At 42.2% G+C, this 27,904-nt stretch overlaps 2 protein-coding genes across 3 annotated transcripts in view; one reads left to right on the top strand and one right to left on the bottom strand.

Annotated features, from left to right (window-relative positions):
* sos1 (son of sevenless homolog 1) overlaps positions 1-27,904 on the top strand; it is a 47,547-nt gene that overhangs the window by 19,164 nt on the left and 479 nt on the right. The window contains exons 11-25 of one of the 2 annotated variants that reach the window (XM_080856208.1): positions 1,641-1,722; positions 2,868-2,990; positions 3,260-3,363; positions 3,939-4,161; positions 4,676-4,795; positions 5,331-5,493; positions 5,626-5,743; positions 5,895-6,067; positions 7,306-7,422; positions 7,841-8,111; positions 22,586-22,766; positions 23,232-23,408; positions 24,491-24,571; positions 25,066-25,143; positions 25,871-26,062. In XM_080856208.1, coding sequence (XP_080712334.1) covers positions 1,641-1,722; positions 2,868-2,990; positions 3,260-3,363; positions 3,939-4,161; positions 4,676-4,795; positions 5,331-5,493; positions 5,626-5,743; positions 5,895-6,067; positions 7,306-7,422; positions 7,841-8,111; positions 22,586-22,766; positions 23,232-23,408; positions 24,491-24,571; positions 25,066-25,143; positions 25,871-26,062 — 2,203 coding nt within the window. Of the gene's footprint in view, positions 1-1,640; positions 1,723-2,867; positions 2,991-3,259; positions 3,364-3,938; positions 4,162-4,675; positions 4,796-5,330; positions 5,494-5,625; positions 5,744-5,894; positions 6,068-7,305; positions 7,423-7,840; positions 8,112-8,953; positions 9,070-9,605; positions 10,861-22,585; positions 22,767-23,231; positions 23,409-24,490; positions 24,572-25,065; positions 25,144-25,870; positions 26,063-27,904 lie in introns of those variants that run through there. The other variant, XM_080856207.1, reaches the window with a different exon arrangement.
* gemin6 (gem (nuclear organelle) associated protein 6) lies at positions 13,947-18,014 on the bottom strand. Its single transcript, XM_080855695.1, has 2 exons — positions 17,801-18,014; positions 13,947-14,478 (listed from the first exon to the last, which is right to left on the bottom strand). Exons 1-2 carry the CDS (start codon positions 17,926-17,928, stop codon positions 14,112-14,114), a joined length of 495 nt encoding a protein of 164 aa, XP_080711821.1. The 5' UTR covers positions 17,929-18,014; the 3' UTR covers positions 13,947-14,111.

The following is a 27,904-nucleotide window of genomic DNA, read 5'->3' as shown; positions in this document are numbered from 1 at the left end:
CAGAATGTAAAAGAGGAGTAATTGGTTAAAGTGCCATGGTTTGGTTTCACAAATCTTCACTAAGGAACCCTAAATGACTGGATGTAACACAGTTCTAGTGGTGGTGTCTCTGCCAGGCTCACCCTGCGATGGGAGCATTGAGCTTAGTCTCTGGTTTTATATTTATTTTTTATGCAATAATGCTTTTTCTGAATCAGTTAAGCTGTTGTGTTGGCCCCAAACAACTTGGAGAAAGATCAAGCCATATGGTGGAATGCGGTAACACCCCTGGAGTGGGTGCTACTTTGGTTTTTAGATCTTTTTCAACGTGATCAAAAGTTTGATTTTGTCATCATGGTAATTTTCAGGAGGTTTTATTTATGGACTGTTTGTATACGTTTTGGTGGAATACCGCTGCGGAAAGATTTCCCGTGGCAGATCAGTAGCCCTCCTGGAGATAGTGGATCTGTAAAATCTTAGTTTTCTGAATGTTCCTTGAACAATTGCACTTGACATGAGTTTAATCAAGTTGTGGATTTGTAGACTACTATGCTTGGTGAAATACTTTGTGTTCCATGGCTTGTTTGATTAGACTAAGAACAGGACTGGTGTGATTGGTGAGGTGTTTTCCATACTATTTTTAGTGGTTTGAACGGATTAATTGGTAGGGCCCGAGTGACCAACCCCCAGCACTCCCCCCTCCCCGCTCCCAAGTCAAGGACCTTACCGGTTAGGGTCACGGTTCTGGGATTGTTAAGCAGGGTTGACCCGCTCACACCCATAGATAAACCTTGTCCGTTGGGCTTCAGCAGAATATAGCCCAGTGCTTCATCCAAGTTATTGTACCTGTTTCTAATGACCGTTGGGAAACAATCCTGTGGAGGAAAATAGTGCATGTGTGCACGCTTGTACGCAGAGGATTGGAAGGGAAAAAGGTGCTTCCTGTCCTGCTCTACATGCTAGTGCTGCCTTCCCTGCTGCATCAACACATACAGACACACACACAGACACACACACACACACACACACACACACACACACACACACACACACACACACACACTCATACACTCATAATAAAATAGTGCTCACAGCCAACCACCTGCATTTTGTAGCCGTGTGTGTGTGTGTGTGTGAGTGTGAGTCTCTGCCTGTGTGTGTGTGTGTCTGTGTCTGTGTCTGTGTCTGTGTCTGTGTCTGTGTCTGTGCCTGTGTCTGTGTCTGTGTCTGTGTCTGTGTCTGTGCCTTGTGTGTGTGTGTGCGCGTGCGGTGTTCGAACTTGAACCTGTAGAATGAGCCCTGAATGGCTCTGCAATTGTGTAGTCAGATCTATTTTAAGTTGTGTTTGTGTGTGCACACACATTGGGCTGGCTATGTACGTCAGAGCAGCGTCTGTTTCCTGACTTAAATAATTCCAGGCCGATTGTTTGTAAATCCTTGCCGAGGCCGCTATTGTTCCCGCAGAGGCCTCGCTAAAAGAACAGATCCATCATGTGGTCAAGCAGCTCTGTGAAACCCCTTCTATGAAGTTTCTCTGTATCCACTCCTTTCAAGCATTCACCGTCTTGATGGAAGGCCTACTGTATTTAATAAGCTTGTTTACTTCAGTAGACACAAACAAGAGTTAGCTAATGAACTCCCAATGTTCTCTCTTTCACCAGACCCCAACTTTGTGAGGACCTTCCTGACAACATACAGGTCCTTCTGCAAACCCCAGGAGCTGCTTGATCTGCTCATAGAGAGGTGAGAAAGGCTCCAGTGAACACTGCATATCTCTCCCATTGGTCAGCACCCTGCACTGGTCACTCTGAGTGTCCACAACATAGTGCACCTAAAAGAAACAATGACTCATAGATTTAGTTCGAATCATATTTATTGGTCGAAAATACAATTTGAACATGTGAAAAAAAAGTAGTATTTAATTTCTAAAATAGATTTATACCCCCCATACATATATTATTAATTATAAAAATCATATTAGACAGATTCGGTTTGCTATTTTAATTACTATTCCACCCACAAGTTCAAATTAAAACACAATATGTCATCTGGACAAACTGAAAAAAATTTAACAAGTTAAAAGTCATACCACCTTCTTACAGCAATTTGTATGGCAATGTAGCCTAATATCGATTCTTGGGCTAATAGTGAAATGCCATGACAGCCTAGCCTGCACTGTCAAGAAAAACAAGTTAGCCGGAAAGACTACAGGCAATTGATATTTTAAAGTAAGCTGTTAAAAGTAGGTACTTTTAGTGGATTCAAACTTTGGCCCGTTTGCCAATGCATGTCGGTAACTTCTGGAAAGGATTCAACAGATTCAATCTAGAATTTGGGTTGAAAAAAACAACCCAGCACCCTGGGTTAAGTAAGGAAGAAATGATATGCATAGTCAAACACTTTCACTGTTTTGGTAGAGTCATTAATAATATGATCATAGAATAAATAAAAACTGTTTATATTTAAATTATTATTTATATTTTATTTTGAAACATCCAGAGATTTATCCCTGGGCTTATCCTTGGGATTTATCCCTGGCCCGATATCGGCAAGTACTTGTGCTCATCCTAAAAAAGTGCTATCGGTGCACGTTTGCACACTCTTTACACAAATAAATACAAGGCAGAATACCATCATGTGGAATTAGTTAATTTAACTTTCAATGAGATAACAGAGATCCATTCCATATCCATTCTGGAAAAAATTCAAAAAATTGTGGAAAAATGGTAGGGACTGATTTATGTTTCTACCAGTAAAATGAATTAATAATAAAGTTCTAGTTCTAAACATTTAATAAAGCGTTTAGAACTAGAAGGGTTGTTTGGTTGGTTGTTTTTATTTGTATGCATTGCATAATATTCTGGCTTATATTCTCCCAACTCTTTCAGGTTTGACATCCCTGAGCCCAAGCCCACTGAGGCAGATCAGATGGCCTTGGAGAACGGAGACCAGCCACTGAGTGCAGAACTCAAGCGCTTTCGCAAGGAGTTTGTGCAGCCCGTGCAACTGAGGTACACATGCATGCAGAGAAACTAACTAATTCATATTTGGCTTGGTGACAGGCTCTGTCTTCAGATGTCATTTTTTAACCCTAAGGACCAGGCTGCCTGTATTGTTTATGCAAACAGATGTCCCAGTTTGGTGACTTCATCAAAAGCAGGTTAACTTGAGACATGTGTAGCCTGGGATAAGTGTTGACAAGTGTTTTGAGTCTGGCCTTAAAGCTAGACTAGTCTAGACTTAAACATGCAATGTCTCTAAAGTCTCCGTCTGTCTGCAGAGTTCTGAATGTATGTCGGCACTGGGTGGAACACCACTTCTATGACTTTGAGAGGGACCCTCAGCTACTACGGCGCCTGGAGGAGTTCATCGGCACAGTTAGAGGTACAGAAGTGCATACTCACATACATGCCTGGAGGAGTTAATTTGCACAGTTAGAGGTACAGAAGTGCATACTCACATACATGCACAGGTCGAGGTACAGAAGTGCATACTCACATACATGCACAGGTCGAGGTACAGAAGTGCATACTCACATACATGCACGGGTCGAGGTACAGAAGTGCATACTCACATACATGCACAGGTCGAGGTACAGAAGTGCATACTCACAAACATGCCTGGAGGAGTTCATTTGCACAGGTCGAGGTACAGAAGTGCATACTCACATACATGCACAGGTCGAGGTACAGAAGTGCATACTCACAAACATGCCTGGAGGAGTTCATTGGCACAGTTTTGAGGTACAGAAGTCTATACTCACACACATGCTATGTCGCCGTTGGATATTACGAAGATCACACATCAGAGTATTCACATTTCTCATGAAGTCGGAAATCGGTCAGTTAACTAGTTGTTCTTATTTGCTCCTGCTCATCTCTTATGCATGTATATTATATCATATATTAAACGTGTATTCATATATTATCTAAATCAGGTCTTGTGTTCACTCTTTGTAGGGAAGGCAATGAGGAAGTGGGTAGAATCAATTACTAAGATCATCCAGCGGAAGAAGCAGGTTCAGGCCAACGGGCCGAGCCACAACATCACCTTTGAAAGTTCCCCTCCCCCCATCGAGTGGCACATCAGCAAACCGGGCCAGACCGAACAGTTTGATCTCATGACTCTGCACCCCATTGAGATCGCCCGACAACTCACTCTCCTGGAGTCAGAGTTCTACAGGTGTGTTCAGGCTCAGCTCTTTAGGTCTCCATTGGCAGCAGAAATACATGGAGTTGTCACAAGGGAAAGCAGACTGTTACCATGGTGGATTAAATAGTTATTTAAAAAGTATTTAGACTGCACATAGCTTAGCTGTAATTATGCACAAGATGGGCTGAACGCAGGACTGAATGGAGGTATGAAAGCAGGACAGAATGTTATGACTGTCAGTGAAGCCCTCTTGGTCAGCCGTCATGGTCAGTCTATCCTCTTGTTTAGATACAGCATATAGGAGGTGGGGACCTGTTTAGATACAGTATAGGAGGTGGAGACCTATGGCTGAGTATAGTACAATCAAGAAAAGGAGCTTGACACAAAGCCTGGCAGAAAGGTTTATGATTGTCATGATGCTATAGTTTGTGCCTCTTCCTTCACAGAAAGGAATATGATTGTCATGATGCTAGTGTTTCTGTCTTCCTTCACAGAAAGGTGTATGTTTGTCATGATGCTAGTGTTTCTGCCTCTTCCTTCACAGGTCTGTCCAGCCGTCTGAGCTGGTGGGTAGCGTGTGGACCAAAGAAGACAAGGAGTTGAACTCGCCCAATTTACTGCGCATGATCCGCCACACCACCAATCTCACCCTGTGGTTTGAAAAGTAAGAATTCAGTTCAAAATGTTTATATGGTCATTGTGTCTCATTTGCCTGGGATTACTTTTAGTTTTTTTCCTCCGCCAAGGAGGTCGTGTTTTCGGTGCTGGTTGGTGTGTTTGTCTGTCTGTCTCTCTCTGTCTGTCTCTCTCTGTCTGTCTGTCTGTCTGTCTGTCTGTCTGTCTGTCTGTCTGTCTGTCTGTCTGTCTGTCTGTCTGTCTGTCTGTCTGTCAGCAGGATTAAGTACAACTACCAGGCTTATTTTCATGAAACTTGGTGAAGGGGTGTAGTGTGGGCCTGGGAAGAACCCATTCAGTATTGGAACAGATCTAAATCACGTGGCGGATCCACAACTCTGTTCTGGAATCTGTGCATTGCCCTCTGTGTTAATGGCCGACCCCTGCCTCCTCCCAGGTGTATAGTGGAGATGATAACTCTGTCTTCTCCAGGTGTATAGTGGAGACCAATAACTCTGATAACTCTGCCTCTTCCCAGGTGTATAGTGGAGACCAATAACTCTGATAACTCTGCCTCCTCCCAGGTGTATAGTTGAGACCGATAACTTGGAGGAGCGTGGTCTGGTGGTGGCGCGCATCATTGAGATCCTGCAGGTCTTCCAAGAACTCAATAACTTCAACGGTGTTCTGGAGGTGGTCAGCGCCATGAACTCTTCTCCCGTCTACAGGCTGGACCACACGTTTGAGGTCAGTTCCTCTCAGTACACAGAACCAATAACATGACCCAGAACAGTTGTACTGGTGCCATGTCAGCATAGTAAACATACAAACTTGAGAACTTATTTTAACAACCATTACTTCTTTTCTTACTGTCTCTAGACAATCCCGAGTAGGCAGAGGAAGATTCTGGAGGAAGCCCACGAGCTGAGTGAAGATCATTACAAGAAGTACCTGGCCAAACTGCGCTCCATCAACCCACCCTGTGTGCCCTTCTTTGGTACATTTCTTCATCCATGTGGCTACTAGCTAGATTGTTCTGGTTTGAATCTGGCTACTAGCTTCATTTGTCCAAGTATGAACTAGCTCTATAGTAATTTAGGTTTAGATTGTCTCAAGTCCTCAGATTTGCTCTCTATTTCTGATCCCAGGGATTTATCTGACAAACATCCTGAAAACAGAGGAGGGTAATCCTGACTTCTTAAAGAGACATGGTAAAGAGCTGATCAACTTCAGCAAGCGAAGGAAAGTGGCCGAGATCACAGGAGAAATCCAACAGTACCAGAACCAGCCCTACTGTCTCCGTGTGGAGAATGACATACGGGTAAGGCGTGACATTCTTTACATTGGTCCTGTTCTTCTTGAAGGAATGCCAGTCCACAATACCATACAGTACCAAACAATACCATATGCAGTACAGTTTGGTGGTGTCACAGCTCTTTTGAAGCTTTGATTAGTTGATGATGATACTCTCACCCTGCTGTAGAGAATGTAGAGGTTTATAGGCTGGTAGAGCCAGACACATTCACTTTATAAAAAAAAATCCCAATCCAAGGTGTCCAAATGGACATTAATTGAATTTGAAGGGATTGGATCAGCTTTTAACCCTCAGTACTCTGGGGCTAGATTCAGGCACTTGATGGTTGTGATCATTTTTAGTTTTTTTATGTTTTGCAGTGGAACAGTGGTTCCAAAGAAACATTTATTTGTTTGAATTCTCAGGGTTTTTGCAGGTCCTTAAAGGGGAAAATGTTTAGGCGTCAAAGTGAGTAGTAGTAGTCGTAGTCGTAGTCGTAGTCGTCGTCATGAGTGTCTGACATCAGTAGCTAATAAACTGAATTTCAACCAGAGTGACACCAAAATATGCTGAACTGTTATTGTAAATGTGCGTCTGTAAAATAGTACATCCACATCTATAAGGTCATGATGCATTATATAATTGGAATGAATTAAAGGGAGGAGTAAAGAAAAAAAGCATTTATATTGTGCTTTTCTACACATAGAGCCCTCAAAGCGTTTTACAGATGAATGTCTCAGACATTACCCATTCAAACACAGATGACAGAGGCCACTATCTATCTAAATGTGGAGTCAAATTTCACAGACAAATATTGCTGATGAGAAACACACCTAGCTCAGCAGGAAATGAACAATAGTATAATATTAGAATAGTATTTTAAAACAGTTTCTGTCTCATATTGTGAGTAAAGGTATATTTGTAACATGAAACTGACTAGATTAAACCAGTCATTACAGCACTACTGCACATTCGTGGTCAAGCCTCTGTATCATAAGCTAAATAGGCTCCCACCACGCTGCCTCCCCACGTCTACATACATGTTGTGCTTCCTCAGTCTCAAAAGTGACACCCTGCTACTGGTCTTGGGGTGCACCACACTGTAATGGCTTCTTAAAAATGTTCCAAGTTGGAGTTTTACCTTATTCAACTTTAAGTTACATAAAGACCCAGAATGCAGTGCTTGAGATTTATGCAGTCATATCTTCACTAGCATCACTGATTTACAGTTTCTTAATACAAGTGCTCTGTTTGTTCTGTTGCAGAAATTCTTTGAAAACCTCAATCCAATGGAAGACAAAATGGAGAAGGAATTCACAGACTATCTCTTTAACAAATCTCTAGAGATTGAGCCTCGCAATGCCCGCACGTTGCCACGATTTGTAAGTTTCACTGCTAAGGCATGTCATATAAAGAACACTTTTTGTTTAGCAAAACTGTCCACAGGCTGGAACCACATTACACAGTAGGGCTATTAAATGTTGAGGCTGAGTGTGACTTTGTCAAATTCGTGAATTGGTCCTCACAGTCCTTTAGCTGTCCGTTGAGTGGGTGCGCCAACACACTGGTGTCTCAGACTGAGCCATAAACAGCCAGCTAATCAGCATGTCTCAGGAGCATGGGAGGGGAGGGAGGGGAGGGGAGGCTTGGGGTGTAATTTGATTGGTGCCTGGGGTTAATATCTGAGCTCAGAAGCCAGACTCCTTACACCAGGACTGCATTTGAAAAGCCTGACATTAAGGTTCCTACTCAAGTTTTCTTCTTCTCTGTATCACACTCTGCCCTTTGCCCTGCCCTCAGCCCAAGAAGTACAACTGCCCCCTGAAGTCCCCCGGCACGCGGGTCACGTCGGTCCGTCCGGGGACCATGCGCCACCCCACTCCCCTCCAGAATGAGCCGCGCAAGATCAGCTACAGCCGCATCCCTGACAGCGAGATGGAGGGTGCCGCCTCCGCGCCCAACTCCCCCCGCACCCCCCTCACCCCTCCGCCCGCCTCTGCTGCCTCCAGCAGCACCGACATCTGCAGCGTCTTCGACTCGCCACTAGGACCCTCAAGCCCCTTCCATTCCAGTATGTGACACTTTACTATACTAACTATACACACTACTATACTAACTTTACACACTACTATACTAACTTTACACACTACTATACTAACTTTCCCTTCCAGGTCATCCCTCGCACTAACTCACCATCTAACTAGCATGTGTCCAGTGAAGGTGATGCAGACGCTAATGAGAGATGGTTAAGTGGGCTTAAAGTGTGTTGATTCTGTAGTCAGAGAGATGTGTTATTGAACGTTGAGTGGGAGTGTTCTCTGTCTCCAAGATGGCCGTTGGCATCCTTGCTCTCCTTCTTAGTTGCTCTTCTTTCTTTCTCTCTCTACCTGGCCAGACTGCGACAGCATCTTTGCCCCGGTCTCCCTCCCCCACGGCCCACGTTAGTATTGGCCTCTTATCCCATGGCTCAAGCTCTTACACAGACACAGACACAGACACAGACACAGACACAGACACAGACACAGACACAGACACAGACACAGACACAGACACAGACACAGACACAGACACAGACACAGACACAGACACAGACACAGACACAGACACAGTTTTTTTCTGTGTGTAGCGCTGCCCAAGTTGTCCCTCTTGATTTCACCATCCCCTTCCTTCATCCATGTGCTGGTGTCTCATCCTGCTTTGAGCGTCACCTTGTGTTCCCCTGCCTCCTTCCTCTGTCCTGCATGCACTCACACATCCACATCTGTCCCCACTCGAGTATGCTGACATGGCAACATTATCTCCATGGCAACATTATCTCCATGCCTGTGGGTTTCTTAAACTATGCAAGAAATAAATAGATGGAGTAGAGTGTTCAAACTTACATGAGGCTCAGGATGTAACGTGTCTCTTCAGGATCCTCGTCCGTCTCCTCCATGGTGTACCGGAGTACAGAAGACGCTGCTGTTCCCCCGCCTGTTCCCCCCCGCAGACGTCCCGAGTCCGCCCCCGCAGAGTCGTCTCCCTCTAAGGTACATGCTTCATACATAGGCCTTGTTGATCTCTACACAGCATACATAGGCCTTGATCATCTCTACACAGCATACATAGGCCTTGATCATCTCTACACAGCATACATAGGCCTTGATCATCTCTACACAGCATACATAGGCCTTGATCATCTCTACACAGCATACATAGGCCTTGATCATCTCTACACAGCATACATAGGCCTTGATCATCTCTACACAGCATACATAGGCCTTGATCATCTCTACACAGCAAACATAGGCCTTGTTGATCTCTACACAGCATACATACGCCTTGTTGATCTCTACACAGCATACATAGGCCTTGATCATCTCTACACAGCATACATAGGCCTTGATCATCTCTACACAGCATACATAGGCCTTGATCATCTCTACACAGCATACATAGGCCTTGATCATCTCTACACAGCATACATAGGCCTTGATCATCTCTACACAGCATACATAGGCCTTGTTGATCTCTACACAGCAGTCACTCATCTCTCATTATTGTTTATCCCCCCCTCTCCGTTTAGATGATGTCAAAGCACTTGGACAGCCCCCCAGCCGTCCCACCCCGGCACCCCACCACTAAGGTGTACTCCCCACGCTACTCTCTGCCTGAGCGCACCTCCGTGTCCGACGCCCCCGACAGCCCCCCCACGCTGCCCCCCAGGGAGCCCGTCAGAACGCCGGACGTCTTCTCCAGCTCCCCACTGCACCTGCAGCCCCCTCCTCAAGGCCGCCGGGCGGGACCCGACATGGGCCAAACCTTCTTTCCCCCAAACTCCCCTTTCAACCCACTCCCCCCCCAGACACCCTCCCCGCTGGGCCCCCGCAAACAGCTGGCCCCCACCCCTCTTGACTGTGAAGCAGTAGCGGGCCCCCCAGGACCCCCCGTGCCCCCCAGACAGAGCACTGCTCAGACCATCCCCAAACTGCCCCCCAAGACCTATAAAAGGGAGCCGGCCCACTCTTCATTGCACCGGGATGGCCTCCCTCTCCTGGAGAATGTCAACCCTTCTTAGATTCTGGAGACCGTGGATGGAGAGGAAGAGAAGAAACACTAAAGACTGCCGGTCTCCATAACCCATGACATGTAAGAGACAGAAAAACAGAGTGGGATTTTGCCTTACGTAACAAAACAAGACTTCAATGCCAGATCACACAACCTTTGAGCAGTTATGATTGTCTTTTTTCACACTGCAAACCATTAGAAATTGCTCTACACCACATCCATGGGAATAGTGTGTATTTTTTATTGTCCATAATGTACTTGTGAGTGTATGTTTGTTTTTAATGTGGCTTGATTTCAGCAACACCATCCTCCCCACCCACCGCTAGCACAAGCACGCTCAGAAAAAGAAGCAAATTGGGAAAATACTATATCACCAGGTTACACCAACACTTCTGAGATGCAAGGAACTAAATACAACATATATGTTTTTTTTACATATATAAAACCAACAAAAAAAATCGAATTAAAAAAGTGAATGCACAATAAAAAACGGTGACCATAGAAAAACACTTTGTTGCGTCAGTATCGGACACTGGTGACCACTGACTGAGTTGACTTTGGGAGCCATCATTACATGAACTTTGGACTTACAGAAAAGAAAAAGGGACTGGGAATCGAGTGATGTTCTTGGCCTCACAGATTCTTTCCAGTTCTAGACTAGCTGTGCTGTTCTTGTGCAGTTCCGCAGTTTAAGGTACCCTTTCACACCAAAGAGGTACTTTGATATCCACTTAAGAAACACAGGAAAAGATTTTTGTTAGAACCTTTTTTTCTCAGAAATCATTTGTTTTGCCCAAACGTATGTAAAACTGATTGCTTCTTAAAACAAGGGAATAAAAGTTTCTTTCACTCGGCTCCACTTAGAGTGTAATCTCTGACTGCAACTGATCTTTTTTCTTTTAACACCCCTTGTTTGAAAATGTTTTCTCTGTACAGTAAATTGTGTCAACAACATCCCATGTTGAAAAGGTACAGGTCCTCTAGCTGTCCTTTATGTGTGCATGCATGTCACAAACTTCCTTGTTTAAACTCAGTCCTGGCTCTGTGACGTGGAGACGTGGTGGCTGAGCCGTACACAACAATCTAACCAACCAACACGTCGATGGAGCACTATTGATCCACAGAGGGAAGAGGTGCAGTTGATTGAGACGGCACCTTTAGATTAGATTCAACTTTATTCTTTGTGCAAAGTACGTTCACAAAACAAATGGGATGCAGTTTGCATCTAACCAGAAGTGTAACGGTTTGGATCATTTACTGAATATCTAAGTCATCAAATCATTCAACTTTGTGTTGGAATTAAAATCTCTTCCAAGGTGAGCTTGACAAGTTAGGTAAAACTTGTTACTTTCTGTAGCTATTGCCAGTATCTACACACTTTGCTTCTGGCTATAAGGCACAATAAGACCCCATTTTCTCCTTCCATGTAAAGGGTGCTGGATCCCCCTCCTGGATTATCTCTGTGTATGGACATTTAAAGCAACACATCTTCCCATTCATTTTCATGATTATAAGCTCATGTGAATAAACAATTATACCAGGCTATGCACTTTAGTTTAGGGTTCTGGGATGGAGCTCCCAGTGGAAATATAAAGGCTTTTACAGCACATCATCAACTATATTGGCAAAAAACACCTGTTAGCATGTTAAAAAGCTCTTATACAGGTGCATCTCAATAAATTAGAATATCATCGAAAAGTTGATTTATTTCAGTAATTCTATTCAAAAAGTGAAACTCATATATTATATAGATTGTTTACACACAGACTGATCTATTTAAAGTGTTTATTTCTTTTAATTTTCATTATTATAACTGCCAGCTAATGAAAACCCAAAATTCAGTATCTCAGAAAATTAGAATATTGTGAAAAAGTTACATATTGATGACCAATGGTGTCACACTCTAATCAGCTAATTCACTCAAAACAACGGCAAAGGCTTCCTGAGCCTTTAAATGGTCTCTCAGTCTAGTTCAGTAGGCTACACAATCATGGGGAAGACTGCTGACTTGACAGTTGTCCAGAAGACGATCATTGACACCCTGCACAAGAAGGGTAAGACACAAAAGGTCATTGCTAAAGAAGCATGCTGTTCACAGAGTGCTGTATCCAAGCACATTAATGGGAAGTTGAATGGAAGGAAAACATTCGGTATAAAAAGGTGCACAAGCAACAGGGATAACGACATCTTTGAGAGGATTGTGAAACAAAGCCCATTCAAGGGAGATTCACAAGGAGTGGACTGCAGCTGGAGTCAGTGCTTCAAGAGCCTACACGCACAGACGTATCCAGAACATGGACTTCAACTGTCGCATTCCTGTGTCAAGCCACTCTTGAACCAGAGACAACGTCAGAGGCGTCTCACCTGGGCTAAAGACAAAAAGGACTGCACTGTTGCTCAGTGGTCCAAAGTTCTCTTTTCAGATGAAAGTCAATTTTGCATTTAATTTGGAAATCAAGGTCCTGGAGTCTGGAGGAAGAGAGGAGAGGAACAGAATCCAAGTTGCTTGAGGTCCAGTGTAAAGTGTCCACAGTCAGTGATGGTTTGGGGTGCCATGTCATCTGCTGGTGTTAGTCCACTGTGTGGTCCAAGGTCAGCGCAGCCATCTACCAGAAAGTTCTAGAGCACTTTGTGCTTCTCTCTGCTGACCAGCTTTATGGAGATGCAGATTTCATTTTCCATCAGGACTTGGCACCTGCACACACTTCCAAAGGTACCAGTACCTGGTTTAAGGACCATGGTATCCCTGTGCTTGATTGGCCAGCAAACTCGCCTGACCTAAAACCCATAGAGATTCTATAGGGTATTGTGAAAAGGAAGATGCGAGACAACAGACCCAAACACACAGAAGAGCTGAAGGCCACTATCAGAGCAACCTGGTCTTCCATAACACCTCAGCAGTGCCACAGACGGATTGCCTTCATGCCACACCGCATTGCTGCAGCAATTCATGCAAAAGGAGCCCCAACCAAGTATTGAGTGCTGTACATGTTCATACTTTTCAGTAGTCCAACATTTCTGTGTTAAAAATCCTTTTTTCTATCAGTCTACAGTAATATTCTAATTTTCTGAGATACTGAATTTTGGGTTTTCATAAGCTGTAAGTTATAATCATCAAATTTAAAAGAAATAATCACTTGAAATATATCAGTCTGTGTGAAATGAATCTATATAAAACATGAGTTTCACTTTTTGAATAGAATTACTGAAATAAATCAACTTTTCGATGATATTCTAATATATTGAGATGCACCTGTACATGGGCTCATAGTGGTGTTAGCATGTTTACAAGCTCTTATCCGGCTCATAGTGGTGTTAGCATGTTAACAAGCTCTTATCCGTGGGCTCATAGTGGTGTTAGCATGTTAACAAGCTCTTATCCGTGGGCTCATAGTGGTGTTAGCATGTTAACAAGCTCTTATCCATGGGCTCATAGTGGTGTTAGCATGTTAAAAAGCTCTTATTCATGGGCTCATAGTGGTGTTAGCATATTAAAAAGCTCTTATCCATGGGCTCATAGTGGTGTTAGCATGTTTAAAAGCTCTTATCCGTGGGCTCATAGTGGTGTTAGCATGTTAAAAAGCTCTTATCCATGGGCTCATAGTGGTGTTAGCATGTTTACAAGCTCTTATCCGTGGGCTCATAGTGGTGTTTGCAAGGCTTTTTTCATGCCTTGGAGGTAGCTGGCTCACTAGTTCTAAACCAAAACCCCTTACTACTTGAAATGTTCAGAAATCTGCTTGAAGCATCATATACTCTCTGTACTATCTAGTTTGTTTGAAATCACTCCATGCTAGCAAGATATCTCATTTGGATTATCAGGACAGTTGTCTTTTGAAAGAAGGAAAATGCCTGAATTCTTTAATCCATCTCAATTCAAACTTTATTTTAAGGACAATATAACTACCAGTCTCCAAACATTCAGATTGTAGGGAATATGATAGAATACCTTCAAATATATTCCATGAATGCAGTTTTCCATATGTCCAGGGTCCCAGTGTTGAAATAGTTCTTGTGAGACATCTTAATGTTTGTGTTCAGGGTTGCTCTGCACCAGGCTTTGCACTCTGGACAGAATGATCTCATTGGAGCTGCTGCAGTCGTCCACACCGTAGGGGCTGCTGATGGTCAGAACATTGGCCACCCTCAGCATCTCTCCTTCCTCCTTCACAGGGATGTGGTTCTTCTCGATCCATTGACGAAGACTCTGTCGGCGCTTCTTGAGTTCCTCTGGGCTGAGGGCCTCAGCTCCATGGGCTGAGAAGATAGAGGCCAAGCGCAAGGTGTTGCCTTTGTTTTCCTCCTGAAGGACCTCCACGGACTCCACAGCGTGGCCTAGAACCACTCGGACATGAGCCCGATCCCCCTCTGGAAGTGTCACTAACACCATGCTGGGTAGGGAAACATGAGATGTTTACATCAGTAGGTTGCCCTTCATTGTGGTTAACACACAGTATCTTGTTAACCTACCAAGCGTGTTCTATAAACACTAACCTGAACTAGCCTATAATAACTAATCTGCAAAGGCTAAATGTATGGTGTAAAGTAGTGAGCTGTTGATATATGGTGAAATAAATGTAGCAAAATGTTTTACTAGTGCTTGTAAACTTATCAAGCCCAACTTTCTTTAGTACCAGAATGTTGCACATGAACAAATGAGCTGACACAGTTATACTAGAGATGAGTTAAGGGGATTTCCACAGAACCTGAGTTTACACATTAAGACATGTCAAGCTAAAAGACATAAACAGAAGGGTCTTGTGTTGAAATGTTTGTATGCTACTTCTGAATATGGATGTTTTCAATCCAAATTAAAACACTTCATACGCCTAGTAGGAGATGAGGAAATGAGCACACAAAAAATGGTTTCCTCTTGATATTTGCAGTTGTAATTCACAATCTGCAACGCCCTCAAAAGTACAATCTATAAGAACAAGCAAGCTGGGCTACAGCGCTGGCCTGGTTCTTCTGGTACTTTGACTCGCAAATAAAACAGAATACATGAAAACAAATACATTTTTCATCTACACCCTATTTCCAAAATCAGGAAAAAAAAACTATCCCTCCAAGATGCAGAAAAAACCCTGAATCCATGCTTTTATTAGATCATGACTACACTACTGCAATGCTCTTCAGTCCAGATGAAGCAACAACTCAATAAAGACCCTCCAAGTAATACACAATGCTGCTCGAACACTTAAGAGAACAAATCAAAGTACTCCTTCTAACATACAGAGCTCTAAATGGCCCAGCTCCAAATTACCTAAAGGAATGAGTTGTCCCCTACTGCCCACCAAAACACATCAAAAAGCACAATAGGAGGCAGAGCCTTCTGCTATCGAGCCCCCCTCCTGGAATAATCTTCCTGCCTCCTTCCATGAAGCAGACACCCTTTCCATCTCTAAATTGAGACTAAAGACATTCCTCTTTAGTGCAGTCATGAATAATGCAATAAAACCTCCAACATACTTCATACTTTTTGTCAGCCATGTTGTTGTGTTTGGCAACAGTGGGCTACAGAGAGCACATGTTGTACAGCGTAGGGACTTTTCCGATCCTGGGTACAGCATGTGTTACGTGCTGCGGCTGTTGCCAGCCAGTTGTGCACTGTTGTTGTATCCTGCCACCCTTGCTAAATGAAAATTCTCATACACCAAGACAGACAATCATAACTCAACAAATCTAAACATAAACCAAACCTACACACGACATGCCAGGTCACACCGTCCTCTAGGGCTATCCTAAAATAGCTATTGTACCTACTGTTAATTGTTTACCTAAATGTATATACAGCCGCGGAAAAAATTAAGAGACCACTTCAAAATTATCAGTTTCTCTGGTTTTACTATTTATTGGTATGTGTTAAAGTAAAATGTACATTTTAGTTTTATTCTATAACCTACTGGCAACATTCCTACCAAATTTCAAATAAAAATATTGTCATTTAGATCATTTATTTGCAGAAAAATGACAATTGGTCAAAATAGCAAAAAAGATGCAGTGTCCTCAGATCTCGAATAATGCAAAGAAAACAAGCTCATATTCATTTTTAAACTACACAATACTAATGCTTTAACTTAGGAAGAGTTCAGAAATCAATATTTGGTGGAATAACCTTGATTTAAAATCACAACTTTCATGTGTCTTGGCATGCTCTCCACCAGTCTTTCACATTGCCGTTGGGTGACTTTATGCTACTCCTGTCGCAAGAATTCAAGCAGCTCGGCTTCTTTTCATGGCTTGTGACCATCCATCTTCCTCTTGATCACATTTCAGACCTTCAGACACCTTTACTGGCCTGGCTGTGTGGCATGGAGCATTGCCCTGCTGGAAAAAAACAATTTCACAGTAGGTGCAAGACTCTGTGGCTTGTAGGCCTCTCCAGGTCTCCGTCTAACCATCAGACGACCATGTGTTGGGCAAAGCTGAAAATTGGACTCATCAGAGAAGACGAACTAGGAGACCCTCCAGTCCGCTTTGGTTCAATCCTTATGGTCTTTTACAAACCTCAGCCAGGCAAAGTACAACGTTGTCCCGGAAGAAAAACTTGCTTCCTTTTGCTCTGACAATGTTCCCCAACTCTGAGAAGTGTTTTTTCCAGCAGGGCAATGCTCATGCCACACAGCCAGGCCAGTAAAGGTGTGGATGGAGTATCACCAGATCAGGACCCTGTCATGGCCAGCCCAATTTCGAGACCTGAATCCCATAAAAAAAACTCTGAAATGTGATCAAGAGGAAGATGGATGGTCACAAGCCATGAAAAGAAGCCGAGCTGCTTGAATTCTTGCGCCAGGAGTAGCATAAAGTCACCCAACGGCAATGTGAAAGACTGGTGGAGAGCATGCCAAGACACATGAAAGTTGTGATTTTAAATCAAGGTTATTCCACCAAATATTGATTTCTGAACTCTTCCTAAGTTAAAGCATTAGTATTGTGTAGTTTAAAAATGAATATGAGCTTGTTTTCTTTGCATTATTCGAGATCTGAAGACACTGCATCTTTTTTGCTATTTTGACCAATTGTCATTTTTCTGCAAATAAATGATCTAAATGACAATATTTTTATTTGAAATTTGGTAGGAATGTTGCCAGTAGGTTATAGAATAAAACTAAAATGTACATTTTACTTTAACACATACCAATAAATAGTAAAACCAGAGAAACTGATAATTTTGAAGTGGTCTCTTAATTTTTTCCGCGGCTGTATGTTTATCAAATATATTTTTATTTACACATTTTTCTCTCTCTTAAACCGTGACCGTGAAAACATTGTTCCTCTTAACCATTTAGTACTTATACACATATTAGGCAGCCAAGCTCTGACCACTTACTTTGTCTCTTTTCTTTACCTCCTAGTCGACTGTCTCCACTGTGGGATGCTGTTGTAGTCTCTTCACCTGATCTACCTGCAGAAACCCTCTGCCTACGCCAACCCATCTCCAGCACTGCCATGCATTCATTCTACCCTGCTCATGATACTACAGACACTGTACTAGCCTTATCCGTAATGTAAATAATTGCCGCCATCGACATAGTTACTACAAAACTTAACTTAAGGCTGATATTGCAGAAAATTGGATCTCTCAAATATTGTGTGTCAAATATACTTATGCAAGGGACAAGACTTGTTGAAGTAGTTGAGCTCATAATTCGGTTATTCGGACTGCACCTCACTGAAAAATATACCTCGGAAGATCGCGCATGAGGGACCCACCTTGCTGAGACTGGATCCACCGTAAAAACCCAACCTTCATATTGTTGATTGCTGTGCGCTGTCACTTTCACCAGTTTAGACAAATACGTTGCCCACTCCGGTGGCTTACGTTCACACCATCCATGCATACCTGTACAAAGATAACTCTCAGAGACCGCTCAATAACGCTCAAAAGCGATTGGTTTTCGCTGAGAGCAGTGTTCAACTAACGGCAATAAGGAAGTTCTGTTACGGAAGCGGAAAATACATATATTTTTTCAAGCGGCAATAAGACTTCCGGTCAATGTGAAATGTCACGAAAATGACATGATAAAAGTAAAAGGCAAACGTACAGCAGAAACTCAGTTTGAACATTTAAAAAAAAATCATGCACAGCTGCCTGTCCGAGGTTAGTATGTTCACCATCGGGATGTTTCATCACACTAAATGATACATCGTTTCATGTTAGTGTATTAAGCTGAGTTATGACTGAGAAGGAGGACAATTTTTGACTCAAATTCACCTCCCTCATTATCTTTGCCTCATCTTCAACTACTATGTGGAGCTTTTTTGCTTCGTCCTGCTCAATGTCCGTGTTTATTACAGACGAGATCCTGTAACTTAACAGCTTATAAGTGTAGTTCTGTAGTTCACCTCTCAGTACCTCCAAAGCTTACTTGTCAACATCTTGTACCTTGTTTGCTTAATCTGTGCAAAAAGCTTGAGTGTAAAAAGGTCAATCCGTTGTTGTCTTTAAGAATAGTAACTTTGAAACATCATATTAAACATGAGAATGTTTAGTTGTGTAGAATAGTTGTCTTTTCTTTTTTATATAAATAGAATAGTTTTCATATTTATTTTATATTAAAAATATTTAACATTTCTCGACAAAACACACATTGTAACCATATTTTTTTTTTATTAATTTCATGTCTTAAAATGCTACTTTTTTGTGATCAATTTATGATTGACACCATTTATGCAGTTACGACATGCAAGCCAAAAGTATGTCAGACCATTGATTACATTTATTATCTGGTATTCAAGAACTGAACGTAAACCCCCCACCCCTCTTCCACCCCCCTCCAAATACCAATCAACAAGGCGGGGCAACCACAAGGGCAGGGCGTGAGACGTGAGGGTGTGAGTCTGACACGAAGAGACATGGGAAAACAAACTCAACACAAAACAGAAGAATACATGAAAACACAAGGAAAACGAACTAAGAAACGGGACAGGGCTGTACAAAAATGTTAGTCCCTCAATTATTAAAGAAATTTGACCTCTCTACTTAATGTACATTGACATTAATAAATGTCAATGCGGCCTATCAAGGTCACAAGGCCACACGCTTGAAAGGCTCTGGAAGACACATGTGACCATAGCTCTCTCCCGATTTATTTAGATAGGGGCCTGATATATTAATACTATAATAATATATATAGCCTTTATATTAAGATGCTATAGATGACTGGTTTCACATGGAATTTGTTAACATGAAGCTGAGGTTTATTTTTTCATTTCATTATACCAATTGGTTGTTTGGGATGTACTATACCTTCCCTATAACTTTTTGCTGCCCATCCTTCAACAGGAATAGATTTCCCTTCACACATGGTGGGGGTGTGAAGCCCTCATTGACTGCATGTAGGGATGTAGTGTGGTGCTCCACCTGGAGACCCCAGGCTGCAGTCAATATTGGGCCTGTTGGAAGGCTCTCTGCCAAGTGGGAGATGGTTTGGGATCTCCCACTCTCAAGGTCTGTGTTTGGACTGACCCCTGAACCTCAGTTGGGTACAGGACCAGGGCTTTCCCATAGTGGGTCTGCCTCTGCTCTCTGGTAAGACAATCAGCTGTCAGTGAAGCTTTTACAGTAGCTCTGCAGCATATGACAAAATGGCCTTCCTCTCCACAGGAATCATAGACTGATGGGCTATGCGTCTGTGAGAGTCAGACCAATGGTGTGCCTATGTTAGAACCAGCCCTACTTTTCATCCTGGAGAAGTCTTTGGTTGGCAAAGGAGCCTCTGCTTCCACTACAGAAAGGTCAACTGCTGCTAGCCTAGCTGAAAGTCCCATGAAGATCACTGCTGCTAGCCTAGCTAGACGTCCCATGAAGATCATAGGTGAAACAGCTTCATATTCACAAGCACACCTTTTCACACATGATAAGCATGATGTATATCACACAATTTTTGGTCAAATAGCCATACACAATGTACAGATTGTTTTTTTTTCTACATAGTGGGATAAATGTTTACTTTTAGGTCAAAGCCATGTGTGATATCACAATCACTTTTATTTCAACAGATTTTGATCAAAATGAACTGCAAGGAGTTTCCTTCGCTGTTTGAAAATGTACTGAACATGTACGGAAAAGTTATTTAAACTAAATAGCCTATATGACATAAAAATAGGCCTATCTCTGGCAATGCTCCTTCAGTTGTTTTCAACCACAATAGCAAACTGAAGTAATTATGTCTTGTAAGCTTGAAATACCTACTCAGGGATATTACAAAGATGGCTGCTGAGTGGCGAGACTTGCCTGCTAAGCTTTCTTTCAAATGCATGACTACAACACCCCATGAGTACACCAACCATGCATCTGAAAGAAACAGTCAAAGCTTACAGGCAAGTATCGCCACTCAGCGGCCATCTTGGTAATGTCCCTGTGGTATTGGTAGAGTCATGATTTGGTTTGGTAGGAGCATAGACATGTATAGATATACATACATATACATGCCTATACATGTCTATGGGTAGGAGCCTATGATTGAGATGGAGCCAGCAGTGTGTAGGGAACTCTGATATCATGTTTTCGGCTTGTAGGCGAAGATTTCCATGAAATATAACATAAGCCTAATTTTAATGTTGTTATTTCACAGATTTTCCACTCTGTCAATTTTAAATGACACATTTTCATGTTGAAATGGCTTACACTAGCCAGATAAACTCAGATCAGATGATTTATATTCGGCCTTATATTATGTTATATTGTATTCTATTATATTTTATTATAGGCACTGCCAAAGTCCTTGTATTACTATGAAAATAATAATTCCTGATTTATACTTGAAGAGTTTAAATGTAATCACAAATAATACTGACCACAAATACTTAAAAATAACTATTTGTTCATTTTACATGACTTTCATGTGTATGCATAGTAATGCTTTGGGCCATTGCATTCGATTCTCGGTTTGTGGGAAGGCTTTGTTAAATGCCAACAGTTCCGCCTCCTTACATTTCGGTTGGGGGCGACACTGCTCCAAGTGGTAGCCAATCGCTGCTAAACATAAAGAAGAAGAAGGAGAAGAAGACCAGTACATTGGCGCATGTGCAGTCTTGAGTATTGTTAAATATCGTTGGTGTAATGGAATAACGTTCGTCCATGAGGAAGTTGAAAAAAGAATAGTCGGTTTTGAAGATATTCTCTATTAATGTTAAGTTACGCTATCTAGCTAATGATCTTGTGAAATTACATTAAGTTGCGCCATGTCAAGATACGACCGGGGTGGTGGTAAGTTCATTCTTAACTCTCAGCATGTACCTTACTGAAATATGAAACTATGTAATATACTGCGTTGTTAAGTATGCCTTTTTAAAATAGGAATTCGCCATGCCAAGTAACTTTACCTTTAAAACAAACAAATACGTCGTATAGTCTCGTATAGAGTGCGAATGTGTTATGGCGGCGGAGTGTGGATGGCTTCGGAAGTATGCTAACTATAGCTAGCATGCTCTTGTAATTACTTGAATATCTTCTATCTATGTTTCACCGTAGCTAAGCTACATGCAGTTTGTAAAATGGTGAAGTAATACATGCATTGCGTTAGCTAGCTATGTTAGCTAACACACACATTTGGTCTGTTCCGGTTAAATACAGGAAATCACGACCACGTTAAAGCTGAGCTGAAACGCCGATTTACTCACACAAATATGTTGGGATATGAATATCCATATTTATTTGTTATCTTTTTAAGAAAATAATGCTATTGCTTGTGTGAAGTTGTCTTATGGCTGTGTTCAAGACGCCGCTAAACTCCGTAGGAGTAGGAACGTAGGAACTTTCGACATTTCTTAAAAACGTGCATTCACAAACTCTGAAATCAATATAGATTCCCGCGGCAAAATCTGTCGTCAAACCTGTAAATTGCCTCTGATGTACTTTGACCTTATATTACTATTTTTTCATAGTCTGAATCGTATTGTAGCGAGCCCGCCCTTTGTTGGGCTTATTTCCTTGTTTGTATTGTTGAGTGGGAGTGCGTGCGTGCGTGCGTTTTCTCGCCCTCCGATATCGTCAAATATGTCAATCCTTGAGCGTTGGTTTCATTCTTGTCAGAGATGAAAATAACTTGAGTGAAATAAATAACTTGATGATGTATTTATTTAACTGATTTCTTACTTTCTTTTACTTAGAGTTTATATTTTTACTAGTGCCAGGGGGTTGTTGATTTTCTTCCAGGTTAGAATTTAATAGGAAATAAAACTCCCAGACACCAGCCTCCGTCTAGAAGCCCTTGAAGACCCAATTCTTCAAAGAGCACCTACTTTCCTAACTTGCACTTCCTCTGCCTCTCCTTATCTTTCCTCTAATGCTAGTACTGATCTCCCACCTACAGTCATTCCATACCTTCACTTGTCATTCCTAATGTACAGTTGTGTTTATTGTTACCCTAAGGCTCTATTGCTCGTAGCTTGTACGTTGCTTTGGATAAAAGCGTCTGCTAAATTACTTAATGTAATGTATGTGAGTGGCATTAACAGAAAAGTTGCATTAACTATTGTTTGTGTTTCTTACAGAGACTAAGGTCTATGTGGGTAACCTGGGCACGGGAGCAGGAAAAGGGGAGTTAGAGCGAGCGTTTGGATATTATGGACCATTGAGAACGGTGTGGATTGCCAGGAACCCCCCAGGGTTTGCCTTTGTGGAGTTTGAAGACACCCGGGATGCTGAAGATGCTGTCCGCAGCCTGGATGGCAAGTAAGTGGATGGTGCATCATGTCCCCTTGGCAACCCTCACACACATACACATATAGCAATACTGTGAAGTAATTAGATCATGTTCCCTTGGCAACCCTCACACACATATAGTAATCCTGTGAATGCTCAGTTCTCATGCTGCTACGTCGAAGTTCCCTATTTAATACAGTACTGTACTTATATAACTTATTACACTGCAACAGTGACTTGGTTACAGTCATATCTGTCGAACAGGAACTTGATCTTCCCTTGACAATTGTATGTCCTTATGTACATAGGCATAAAGGATGATGAATTCGGTTTGGACAAAAGTATAAAAAAAAACTATAACCACAACCATAAATGTATTTATTGTACTTTTTAAAAATATTGTTATTCTTTCATGCAATTGTGTCTGCTGTAAAGTACTTTATGCGAAATGCTAAAGTTGTTGATATGAATTCCTTCTGGTGTGCTTCCTGTCAGGGTACTCTGTGGATCTAGAGTGCGTGTGGAGCTGTCCACTGGAATGCCACGCAGGTCGCGCTATGATCGGCCACCCACCCGTCGGGCCTTCGATCCAGCTGACCGTTGCTATGAGTGTGGTGAGAAGGGGCACTATGCCTATGATTGTCAACGTCACGGCCGTCGGCGTCGAAGCAGGTAATCCCGTCAAAATCCTGGATTGTTAGTATAATCTTGTCTGAGTGAGTCTGATGCAAAGTCCCAGTTTTATTTTGAACTCACCAGATGTTGTTACTAATGATGAAAAGAATGTTTTTTTTTTCTTTCTTGGTATTGTTCCTCTCTTTCTTATCTGCTCTTCCCCTACTTTAAGTTTTTTTTTTTTGTTGCAAAAATGTGCTACTGAAATGTTTTACTATGCAACTGACATTTTTGAATGATTCACCATGGTCCAAAACCTTTCAGGTCATCGTTTGATTCAGAATGTCGCGATCCTTTACGATTACGAGGCATCTAGCAAATTCCAGACTATCGGTTGTCCCTATGACCAGAGCTCTGTTCAGCTTGACTCCCTCCTCTGAGGAGCCTGCTACTGATAGTGGCACCTTACCCGTTCAGAAAGCGCCCTGCACCGCACCAGACCAGCTCTTCAGCCCCAGTAAATTTTGGTTGTCAATTTGGGCCCCCTACGGTTTTGTAAGCAGAGCTGCAAGACCTGGTGGACTGCAGTCCTATCGTCACCTAGACAAATCGCCATGCACCTCTATCAAGTCTCAATCAAGCAATTTGGCTGTCAGTTTGATCATCGTTAGAATTCAGAAGATCACGACTAGATGCCCGAGGTTCGGCTGATAGATACGTCTAGAACGGCTAGATCACCTTTGGCGCAAAGAAGGGCTCCCCTGCAAACTTGCAAGGTTTTATTTCAAATACCAATTAATGTATCTTCTTTTCTTAATCCTTACTTCATTTCTAAAGTCAGATATAAATATTTTGTCAAGGTTACTTCTCTTTGTAGTTTTAATTAGTGTTTTAAGCAGTTAGACATTTAGCCCAGAAAGTTATCCTTGGTTGCTGTGAATGCTCTTACTATATGAGTAAAGTCCTCTCTTCTGAGAGCAGTGGCAGTTCTATGTGTGAGGGGAGTTGATGCGGTCAGGATAAGATTTGAGTTTGAGCAGAGAGGGGCAGGTTGAGCCAGTGTGTGTCTGGTGGAGGTTTTTGTGCTGGGTGTGGTCTGATCGTTGTTCTCTCCCCTCTCTTTGGACGGACATGCTTAGGTCCCGATCTCGCTCACGCTCCCGTGGCAGGAGGTACTCCGGAGGTTCCAACTCAAGAAGCCGCAGTCGAAGTGGTGGAAGGTGAGTAAAATACAACTTCTGTGCAAGACATAAGATGACCTGCTGACTCATTTGTGTCTTGATAAAAGACTCACAACATAATCTAGTCATCAGGGTCCAAGGTAAATGCGCAGAGCACGTCAAAGTGTGCATGTTTCCACCTTTTCAGCAGGTGTAAAAGGTTCATTGAAAATTTGGAATGTGTAAAGGTGGCCAAGTAAAAGCACATCTAGTTTGTAGATGGAGCGGTTTCTAAAAAAACAACAATGCATCAGTAACAAAGCCTGCTTGAGATTTGGCATGCAGTAATGGTGCTTTACAAAATAAGAGCTCGATGGGAATTTTGTGACCATAAGATAGGACACAGCAATTTCAGGGCTCCAGACTGTGAGTGATTAGTCACATTCTGCAACCAAATGTATTTAAGGTGCAACCATTTTCATTTTTTAAAGTGGAGATACTCCAGGTAACGTGCTTGTGTGGATGAGCTGAAAATGATTGTTTGTGTGTTTCAGGTCCAGGTCTTTCTCCCAGCGTCGTTCAGGCAATGCCTCCCCCAGGCGCTCCAGATATCCCTCACCTAAAAGGTCCAGGTATGTTCTTCTGCAGCACCGCTTTTCTCCACATCTCTGGACAGACTAGAGCTAATGAACACCATTGGCTGCAAACGTTTGGGCACCCCTGTGGAAATTACATCGGTAATAGTTATATGTTTCAGTTGGCGGCATTGCAGTAGTCAAGTCTTTAACTGACAAATGTTAGTGTCAAGATAAGCTAGTGGCATTATTTATGTTGCTTCATGGAAAGCTATAGTTGAGTACCAAAACCTGACCACCATACTTACTTACATAACTTTCCTGAAGTTGAAATGGCAAGCTTAAAGTGCTTTAAAACTGCTTTGTAGGCATCAAATCCCTTTTCATTTCCTTAAAAGGAGCATTTGTCTGTTTGGTGTTACCATGATGTTTATAGAATCCAAGCCTTTCTCAGTGTTTAGAATTATAATGAGCTGACCATTCCTATTGTCAATTCTTCCCCTGCCACAAGCCTTAAGTATGCCCTACCAAAATGTCAACAGTGGAATGGTGTTTTTGTACTTAGTGTACTTGGTTTTTCCTACGTGTCAAATTTGTGAAATATATAAAGTAACAGTGCTCATTTGTAAAGTTCACACATGCTCATTGTAAGCATCTGTTTGCTGTAGTGGTGTATTCACTGCTTTTCTCTTTAAAAAATAACTACTTTTTGCATACAACTGTAGCCTTGTTGAGGTTAGATTATAGGTAAACTTACATGTACTTTTATCACTCTGTCACCCAGGTCTAGGGGAGGATCCCGACCCAGGTCTAGAGGAGGATCCCGACCCAGGTCAAGAGCAGGATCCAGACCCAGGTCTAGAGGAGGATCCAGACCCAGGTCTAGGGGAGGATCCCGACCCAGGTCAAGAGCAGGATCCAGACCCAGGTCTAGGGGAGGATCCCGATCACGGTCCAGCTCTCATTCCAGAAGCAGGTATATATTTTTTTAATTCAGCTTTTTGACTATATACAGTGCCCTCCGCAATTATTGGCACCCTTAGTGAATGTGCCCACACCAGGCTATGAAAAAATATTTGTTTGCTGTTTATCCTCTTGGTCTTTCACTCAAAATATTTACAAAAATCTTACCTTTTCATTGAAATAAAATTATTGAAAGAAATATATTTTTTCATTAAATAAATACTATTCTCCTAAACAGGTGTGCCACAATTATTGGCACCCCTTAATTTAATGTTTTGAGCAGCCTCCCTTTGCTAAGATAACGGCTCCAAGTCTTCTCCTATAATGCGTGATAAGGTTGGTGAACACATGGCACAGACCTGAGACCATTCCTACATACAGTATCTCTGCAGATCCTTCAGATTCTGAGGTCAACACATTTGCAGATTCAGCTTCAGCTCTTCACACAGATTTTCTATGGGGTTTAGGTCTGGGGACTGTGCTGGCCATGGCAAAACCTTTATTCTGCTGTCGGTGAACCATTTTTGTGTTGATTTTGACGTGTGCTTTGGATCATTGTCCTGCTGGGAGGTCCAACCACGGCCCATTTTAAGCTTCCTAGAGGGGGGCTGTTAGGTTTTTATTCAATATCTGCTGGTGATGGAGTACATGATGCCATGTATCCTAACAAGATGTCCAGGGCCTTTGGAAGAAAAACAGCCCAACAACATCAGAGACCCACCACCATACTTCAATGTGGGTATGGGGTGCTCTTCTGTATGGCTATCTTTCTGTCTACGCCAAACCCACCTTTTGATGGTTGTTGCCAAGAAGCCTTATTTTGGTCTCATCTGACCATATAACTCTAATATAAAAGTCTGACTTACATTTGGCAAACTGTAGGCACTTTAGTTTGCTGTTGATTGACAGCAGAGGGTTTTTTCTGATAACCCTCAAAAACAATTTGTGGTGATGTAGGTGCAGTCTGATGGTAGTTTGGAGACTTTCTGACCCCAGGACTTAACTAACCTCTGCAATTATCCAGCTGTGATCCTTGGAGATTTTTTTACCAGTCGAACCATCCTCCTCACGGTGTGTGGGGTTAATTTACAGATAGGTCCTCTTCCAGGCTGATTCCTGACATCTCCTGTCGCTTTTAACTTCTTAACTATTGCCCTGATTGTGGAAGTGGGTATTTCCAACTGCTTAGATATTTTCTTATTTCCCTAAATCCGAATTTCAGCAGCTCAACAACTTTTTGTCGCTCTTTGACACTGAGTTATTTTGTCTTTCCCATCTTGATGAATGACTAAGGGTATTTGGCATGTGTCACCTCATATTTATACCTCAGTGAAGCAGGAAGCCATGGTTGACCACTCAAGAGTTCCTAATGAAACAGGTGAACTCAAAAATGTAAAACATGACTGGTAATATACTTCAGTTAGATTTTAATTATAGGATTTTCTAGGGGTGCCAATAATTGTGGCACCCATGTTTTGGAGAAATATTTTATGTAAGCAAATGTGTATCATTAGCATATCAAGTTACCATTCAATTTTAATAGAATTAATATCACTTACTTTAAAACCAATGTTATTTTTTACTTTTCTGTCAGTCTGCCCCAGGGCAACTGTGGCTACTGATGTAGTTTACCACCACCGGTATGGCTGTGTCTGAATGATTACTGGACTCTGGACTCGAGTACTTAGAGAAGCGCTATATAAGATTGAATATGATTGATAGTTTCCTTTGTGTTCTGTGGGTATACTGTCCACATTGTATTTTTTTGACACTATGTAAATCAAACTGAATTGGGATTGAATCATTTGATGATTTGGTTGATTCACCTCCCAAGGACCCCAAAGGATCCTAACTT

This window comes from Sprattus sprattus, assembly GCF_963457725.1.
Source record: "Sprattus sprattus genome assembly, chromosome: 1".
Lineage (NCBI taxonomy): Eukaryota > Metazoa > Chordata > Actinopteri > Clupeiformes > Clupeidae > Sprattus > Sprattus sprattus.
The sequence above is the reverse complement of the archived record's forward strand: the minus strand, read 5'-3'. Positions and strand labels throughout refer to the sequence as shown.